This window comes from Phyllobates terribilis, unplaced genomic scaffold (genome assembly GCF_046119375.1).
Source record: "Phyllobates terribilis strain yellow unplaced genomic scaffold, ASM4611937v1 Scaffold_285__1_contigs__length_2463970, whole genome shotgun sequence".
Classification (NCBI taxonomy): domain Eukaryota; kingdom Metazoa; phylum Chordata; class Amphibia; order Anura; family Dendrobatidae; genus Phyllobates; species Phyllobates terribilis.
Window position 1 is genome coordinate 2,356,472 of NW_027363045.1, and position 8,578 is coordinate 2,365,049.

Consider the following 8,578-nt stretch of genomic DNA (forward strand, 5'->3'; position numbering starts at 1 on the left):
TTAATAGCTTTTTATTACATTTTTATGTGGAATTGTGGTGATCAAAAACATTATTCCTAGTTTTTCGATTGATACCATATGCAAAAAAATATTTCAAAATGTTATTAATTCAGGCAGTTATGTACATGGCAATACCGAATATTTTTTTTAATGTACTGGGTAGCACGGTGGCTCAGTGGTTAGCACTGCAGCCTTGCAGTGCTGGGGTCCTGGGTTCAAATCCCACCAAGGACAAGATCTGCAAGGAGTTTGTATGTTCTCTCCATGTTTGCGTGGGTTTCCTCCGGGTTCTCCTGTTTCCTCCCACACTCCAAAGACATACTGATAGGGAATTTAGATTGTGAGCCCTGATGGGGACAGCAATAATTATGTATGTAAAGCTCTGCGGAATATGTTAGCGCTATATAAAAATAAAGATTATTATTATGTATTACATTTTGCTATTTACTTTGGGGGGGGGAGCGGAATCATATAAACATTTATTGTTTGTGTTTTTTTATATTTTGTCCTTGTTGAAAAAGCTAAACGCGAAACGCTCGTCCAAGGGTGTCTCCTAGGGGGGAGAACCACAAACAGAGTGGGTGAGTCTTTGTAATATAACTTATATTGAAAAGAAGCACGTAGTTGCACAGTTATATGGCCCTTCACTTATTTCCTATGCTGATGGCAGGGACTAATATTTGCTTGTAGGGTTGTATTAATAACTTACATACATATATGAAATGATGAGTATGATTAACTGACTCACTACATCATATGTGGTATCCCTTACCTTGCAGAGACTATACACTGAGTCTCTTCAATTACACCTCTATTTTTAATAATTTTTTGTATTGTGTATATCTAATAAAGTTATTGTGATTTTACTAAAGCGTATGACTCCGATTGGTGCTTGTAGGTTTTATGATAGGGAATTTAGATTGTGAGCCCTGATGGGGACAGCAATAATTATGTATGTAAAGCGCTGCGGAATATGTTAGCACTATATAAAAATAAAGATTATTATTATTTATTATTATGTATTACATTTTGCTATTTGGGGGGAAGGGGAATCATATAAACATTTATTGTTTGTGTTTTTTTATATATTTTGTCATATATATACAGTACAGACCAAAAGTTTGGACACAGTCCGAAAAATTGGGCAAACTTTGAAAGTGTCCCCAAGTGCAGTTGCAAAAACCATCAAGCGCTACTAAGAAACTGGCTCACATGAGGACCGCCCCAGGAAAGGAAGACCAAGAGTCACCTCTGCTTCTGAGGATAAGTTTATCCGAGTCACCAGCCTCAGAAATCGCAGGTTAACAGCAGCTCAGATTAGAGACCAGGTCAATGCCACACAGAGTTCTAGCAGCAGACACATCTCTACAACAACTGTTAAGAGGAGACTTTGTGCAGCAGGCCTTCATGGTAAAATAGCTGCTAGAAAACCACTGCTAAGGACAGGAAACAAGCAGAAGAGACTTGTTTGGGCTAAAGAACACAAGGAATGGACATTAGACCAGTGGAAATCTGTGCTTTGGTCTGATGAGTCCCAATTTGAGATCTTTGGTTCCAACCACCGTGTCTTTGTGCGACGTAGAAAAGGTGAACGGATGGACTCTACATGCCTGGTTCCCACCGTGAAGCATGGAGGAGCAGGTGTGATGGTGTGGGGGTGCTTTGCTGGTGACACTGTTGGGGATTTATTCAAAATTGAAGGCATACTGAACCAGCATGGCTACCACAGCATCTTGCAGCGGCATGCTATTCCATCCGGTTTGCGTTTAGTTGGACCTTCATTTATTTTTCAACAGGACAATGACCCCAAACACACCTCCAGGCTATGTAAGGGCTATTTGACCAAGAGGGAGAGTGATGGGGTGCTACGCCAGATGACCTGGCCTCCACAGTCACCAGACCTGAACCCAATCAAGATGGTTTGGGGTGAGCTGGACCGCAGAGTGAAGGCAAAAGGGCCAACAAGTGCTAAGCATCTCTGTGAACTGCGTCAAGATTGTTGGAAGACCATTTCCGGTGACTACCTCTTGAAGCTCATCAAGAGAATGCCAAGAGTGTGCAAAGCAGTCATCAAAGCAAAAGGTGGCTACTTTGAAGAACCTAGAATATAAGACATACTGTATTTTCAGTTGTTTCACACTTTTTTGTTAAGTATATAATTCCACATGTGTTAATTCATAGTTTTGATGCCTTCAGTGTGAATGTACAATTTTTATAGTCAGGAAAATACAGAAAAATCTTGAAATGAGAAGGTGTGTCCAAACTTTTGGTCTGTACTGTAAATATATATATATATATATATATATATATATATATATATATATATATATATAAAATGGGCAGAGGAAGGGGAGAGTAGGTAAGGTTGCAGCTGGACAGGTTGTGGACGGGTGGTATGTGTCCCCGAGGTGCCAAGCTTCGGTGATGTAGGACTCTGAGAAGCAGGCTCCAGCACACATAGTGCTGAGAGTTAGTTAATGGGCCCAGATTAAAGGGCTGGGTTTTACGAGTATCTGAAAGAGCTGGGGGGATCAGCTGCTCACTTACCTCCAGTCCAGGTCTTGGAAGGCCTGATTTAAGACAGCTGCGCCTGTCTCAGTCTGTCTGTGTGTTGTTCAAGGTGAGCTAGCCTTGCATGTGCTGCTCAGAGTCTGCTGGAGGCAGAGAAAGGCATCTGCATTTAAACGGCTGAGGCCGTGCTCTATATGGACCTGCTATTTTATGTTTTGTTCTGTTATACCTTTTTGGAACCTGAAAGAGGCTGTGATATTTTTGTCTCCTGCCTGGTTTATGGACATTTAATAAACCACCAGTTTGTTTCAACCTACGGACTGCATCCCTGTGTGAACCAGCGCCTACCACAGAGCTGACCCCTCACAATAAATAAATATATATTATTTATTTTTATTTTTTTCATTACTCTCCTTAGGTGTCCTGCCAATTTTTCCGCACTTCCACATAGTGCTATAACCATCTATAGTGCTCTATAAAGTATTAGTCCCCCCCCCCCCCCTTCATTGCCATATACAGTAATGTTCCTCATCTTTGTTACCCCATAGTGTTAGTGCCCCACACCACTAATAGGGTTCTTCTCCTCTTTTGCTATAATCTACAGCAGGGTTCCCCAACTCCAGTCCTCAAGGCCCACCAACAGGTCATGTTTTCAGGATTTCCTTAGTATTGCACAGGTGATGTAACTATTGCCTGTGCTGATGATGGAATTATCACCTGGGTAATACTAAGGAAATCCTGAAAACATGACCTGTTGGTGGGCCTTGAGGACTGGAGTTGGGGAACCCTGATCTACAGGATGTGGTTGTAATCATTTATTTTTTGTAACACCTGAGCATTCACTGCACCCTGCTAGGTGCCACCATGCCAGTGTTTCTTTTTGTATTATCATAAAAAAACAGTGCACCCCTAATACACATTGAAAGAACTGAGAGATTTAAACTTGCTTATAACATATCATAATCACAATGGAGACAAGCCTCAGAATATTGCCCAACTATTTTCACTTTTTGGCTTTGTCAGGGGTGAGATGTGGAATCCACGTTCTGTGGATTGAAGGATGATTCCTGAACATTGCACCCATAGCTTATAGCAGGTGAGAATAAAAAATAGTTTTCTTGATCACTTTGAAACATACACTGTGGGCGCAATTATTAGGCAATTGAATATTTTGACTGTATCATCATTTTTATACAGATTTTCCAAATACAAGCTGTATAAATGTAAATGTTTAGTAGATGACATAGATCAGGTGATGTGTATTTTGTAATGAGGGGTGTGTTGCCTATGGATATTGAAACCCTTTATCAGGGGGGTACAATTATTAGGCAGCTTATTTTTCTCAGGCAAAATGGGCCAAAAAGAGTTTTAACTGACTATAAAAACTCAAAAATGGTTAAATCTTACAGAGGGATGCAGCACTCCTTAAATTGCTCAGATATTGGGTGTGATCACAGAACCTTCAAATGTATATAGGGTCACAAAAGAAAAAAAAAAGAATAGCATTAACTGCAAAAGATTTCAGAAGACTCAAATGTGAAGCAACCAGGAAGATATTATCCTCCAGTGCTGTCATATTCCAGAACTGCAGCCTCCCTGGAGGCCCAGAAGTACAAAGTGTTCAGTGCTCAGAGACAAGGACGAGGCTGAATACCGACCACCACTGAATAAGACACAAGAAATATCGGAAGACAGATTTTTCAAAGGTTTTATGGACTTATGAGAGTGACTTTTGACGGACCAGATGGATGGGCCCGTGGCTGGATCAGTAATGGGCACAGACCTCGACTTCGACTCAGATGCTACCGAGGTGGAGGTGGGAACTGCTATGGGCTGGTATTATTACACATGAGCTAGTTGGACCTTTTCAAGTTGAAGATAGATGCAGAATCAACTCCCAAACCTTCTGCCAGTTTTTAGAAGACACTTTCTTTAAACTGAGGTACAGAAAAAATCTACATCTTTAAAAAAAAAAACGGATTGTTCTGCAGGACAATGCTCAATCACAGCATCGAAGTCTTCACTGCTCAGTACCCGGAAAGGTCTTAAAGATGAAAGACTAATGACATGACTTTTTCCTCTCTGGACCTAAACCTTAGAGAGAACTTTCGAGCTTTTCTTAAACTCGAGATTTATGGTGAAGGAGAACAGTCCCCTCTCTGATCAGTGTCTGGGACTATGGTTGGTGCTGCCCACAAAGATGAACGTCAACAAAGTAAGAAACTAATGGACTCCATGGATGGATGGCTTATCACTGGTGTTGAGAAGAATGGTGGCTATATTGGTCACTGATATATATTTATTAAATGTCAGAAATGTATACTATAACAGATGAAAATAAACAATTAAGATGGAAAATTTACATTTTTCATATAGTTGCATAGTAATTCTGGACACAGAGATATTCTGCTAAGACAACACCTCACTTTTACTTTCTTAAATATTCACGTTTCAGGTTTATTACCCTTTGGATTGACCAACAATACTGGAGATGTTAAGGCTGTGTGCCCACAATGCGTTTTTTAAGCGTTTCCGCAGTGGCAAAAACGCTGCAGAAACGCTTAAAAAACGCCTGCCATGTTCCCCAATGATAATCTGCATGTGCTGTGCACATGCTGCGGAAATTTCCGCTGCGGATTATCATTGCGGAATAAAATGCAGCACTACCAATTATTTTGCGGAAGTGCTGCGTTTTCGCCGCCATTAACTTGCATTAGAACGCATGGATTCCGCTTCATTAGATAAGCACATGCGGAATACATGCGTTCAATATGCGGATGGTACCCGGGTGTGGAGGACAGGAGACCTGTGAAAAAAAGAATAAAATAAAAAATAAATGTTATACTTACTTTCTGACAGCCCCCGCTGCGCTCGTCCTCCCATGCCGGCAACTCGCGGTGGACTGGAGGACCTGCGCTGACGTCATAGTCATGTGATGGCAGGGCCTTCAGTGCAGTGTACCGCGATCTGCCTGCAGCCATGACGGAGCGAAGCAAGACTCCGGGGGCCATCAGAAGGTAAGTATAGATTTATTTTTTTATTTTAAACATTCTTTCGGTCACATTATATAAATCCATACTGTTTGCATGGATTTATATAGTGTGACCAAGTTGTCAAGCACTTTCCAAGCGATGCTAAAATCGCTTGGAAAGCGCTTGACAACCCGCATGCGGAAATGCAAGTGAAGAACGCTTCACATCTGCATGTCCCTGGCAGGAAAAACGCATGTACAATCCGCATGTACAATCCGCATGTACAATCCGCATGTGCAATCCGCATGTACAATCCACATGCGTTTTTTCTGCCAGGGAGATGCAGAAACGCTCAGGAAAAATCCGGAGCATTTCTGCATCGTGGGCACATAGCCTAAATAATAAAAGTAACGATCAAAAATAGAAATTGCCTAATAATTGTGCACACATCGTAGAGTAGCCGGTGGAGATAGAAGCACTTTCCAGAACTTATCGTGGAGTGGTCAGATGTATACAAATAAACCATTAACATGTTTTATTGGCTGTACAAAGACTGTTGCGTTCTTTATATTGTTAAATTACCTGAATTATTTTATAACTTCCGTAATTCCAACTGATAGCACATCGGTATCTCTGTATGACCTGAAGATGTATGAAGAGCTCTACCACATTATTGCTTTATACCGGCATCACAATGCTATTAATTTTTTTTATTACACAGAATTTTAGATATTTTACACCAACTCATCTAAAATCCCCACAATATGAGATACTAATAATTTATGTATATAATTTTCCTAGAGAAGAATGGATAGAGACAGAAAGAAGATGGCGGAGAGGATATTACACCTCACCCTAGAGATCCTCTTCCGGCTTACTGGAGAGGTGAGAGATTCTGATGACGTCACATTACATCATTCTCATCTATGGGAATAACAGATGGACAGAACTGGAGAGGTGAGGACTCTGGAAATGTCTGTAGTGAGATTTATTAATGTGTCTCTCCATAACCAGGATTACACAGTAGTGAAGAAGACCCCTAGTGAGCGCTGTCAGGACCCTGTGTCTGAGGGATGGAGAAGACCACTGAGCCCAATCACAGGGCCTCCATCTTGCCCCCTGATACATGAGGACATCAATGACCAGAAGATCCTAGAACTCACCTACAAGATGATTGAGCTGCTGACTGAAGAGGTGACACTGCTGGGAATGCTGGGACATTATACAGTAACGTTATGGAGCGATCGGGGGGATAATATCATTGTATGTGTCAGGTTCCCATAAGGTGTCAGGATGTTGCTGTCTATTTCTCCATGGAGGAGTGGGAGTATTTAGAAGAACACAAATATCTGTACAAGGACGTCATGATGGAGGTTCCCCAGCCCCTCACATCACCAGGTAATAGACAGGACTAAATTCACACGTCCTATAATTATCTGTATGTAAAGAATGAATTCAGTCCCTGTATGTGTTTCCTCCAGATCTATCCAGTAAGAGGACAACACCAGAGAGATGTCCCCGTCCTCTTCTTCCACAGGACTGTAAACAAGAAGATCCCAATGTTCCTCAGGATCATCAGGTAGATGGAGAGAAGGTGTCATGAGATCTCCCCTATGATGTGTAGATGGCTGTGAAGGTCTTGTGTTCAGTTTTTGTTTTATCCTCCTGTATTATATGTTTTATACTTGTGTACTGAGAATGGTGGAGATGGCAGGATTAGAGCTGATCATAGATGTGACTTCTCCGTCTGTGACTTTTACAATATTTGTTTTAGGGTGAAGATCTGACCCATATTAATACTACAGAGACATATGTGAGGGGGGATGAGTGGTGTAAAGAGGAGATTCCTACATATGACTACCCAGGTGAGTAGTGACCACTAAATGCAGAGAAGTCACAGATTCTTCTCAGTCACCGGCTGTGGCTGCTTTATCACTGGTGTAGTCCAGCCATGTTATAATCGTGTGATCACCATTTTACCTCTAGACCACAACATTTTCCGCCATCCAAAAATGTTCACATTACTTTGTGTAATTGTGAAAGAACTTTTCTGTAGAACTTCAAACCTGGAAGATCCACCTACCCCCTGGGATTAGGAGACGCTGACCTTTACCTGCCCAGATCTGTAAACTACAAAGCCAAATGACAGCGTACGCAGAATGTGCTGACAAGTGAGAAAATCACTTGAAGAAAAATTATGATGGACCTGTAAGAGAGAGTGGAGAGTAATGATGCTGTTGGCTTCCTAGAACCCTGATATCTTATTGGATGAATCTCCCTTCTCTCCCTTCTGTGCTGCTGAATGTGCTCATATGGTCCCTTCAAGACCAGGTCCAGTCTTTCTGGCCAAACTTCACTTTTATTATCGACAACATTAAATGTGCAGTGAGGCTAATTGTGACTTTCTGTCCAATAACAACAGCGTTTCCCTTTATCCTGACTTTTCAATCTCTTTTCAAACCAACTAACTTCAAACAGGATTGCGATAACCTACACAAAAAACATTACACCTGTGCCATGATATATCTCTAAGCTGTGCGTGGTTGATGGCTGTAATATACATTTATTCACGTCTGCAGGAGATGTGCTGGCTCCAGCCCTGGTTTCATGGATTCACTCCACGTCATAAATTCCATTATGTTTTCGATCCTAAGGAATTCAGATTACTGCACAATCTCTCCTGAAATGGGGGCGCTAATACTTTCTCTACTCTTCTGCTCAGGACTCATATGAGCTCCAATGGTCCACCATAAATGAGTACGACTCCGATTCAGTGTTGGAGCTCTTCCCTGATAAATGCGTTGTTGTTTGGTATGTAACATGTCTTTTATTCTGTATTTTTTTCCAGGTTCGTTTTGTATGATAGCTTTATTGTGGTGGGATTGGCCTGACTCACTTATGTGACTCTGTAACTCCCTGGTAGTCTTTAAAAGTAGGTCTTCATTACGTCTTCCCAATGCCCGAGGTCTAAATTTAAGACACCTCAGCTCTGCACTATTATGAAAAGTTCTCTTTCAATGTCTAATATTTTTTCTTGAAAGTCATCTGACAGAAATATTGGCCCTTATCATAGTTTAAATAACGAAGAACCACCG

The 8,578-nt window shown here is 41.3% G+C and overlaps 1 protein-coding gene across 1 annotated transcript; it reads left to right on the forward strand.

The window, feature by feature from the left end:
* The first annotated feature begins 519 nt into the window (after nt 1-519).
* On the forward strand, nt 520-8,346 carry LOC141220380 (oocyte zinc finger protein XlCOF29-like). The gene is made up of 4 exons (XM_073666312.1): nt 520-581; nt 6,285-6,368; nt 6,498-6,677; nt 8,332-8,346. The coding sequence occupies exons 2-4, from the start codon at nt 6,291-6,293 to the stop codon at nt 8,344-8,346; spliced, it is 273 nt and encodes a 90-aa protein (XP_073522413.1). The 5' UTR covers nt 520-581; nt 6,285-6,290.
* Nucleotides 8,347-8,578: the final 232 nt, after the last annotated feature.

What these genes read in the sequence shown, in the direction of transcription:
- LOC141220380 (XM_073666312.1), top strand. Translation starts at nt 6,291, where the DNA reads ATGGATAGAGACAGAAAGAAGATGGCGGAGAGGATATTACACCTCACC. An exon ending in TCTTCCGGCTTACTGGAGAG is followed by an intron (nt 6,369 to 6,497) that starts GTGAGAGATTCT and finishes CTCCATAACCAG; the next exon opens with GATTACACAGTAGTGAAGAA.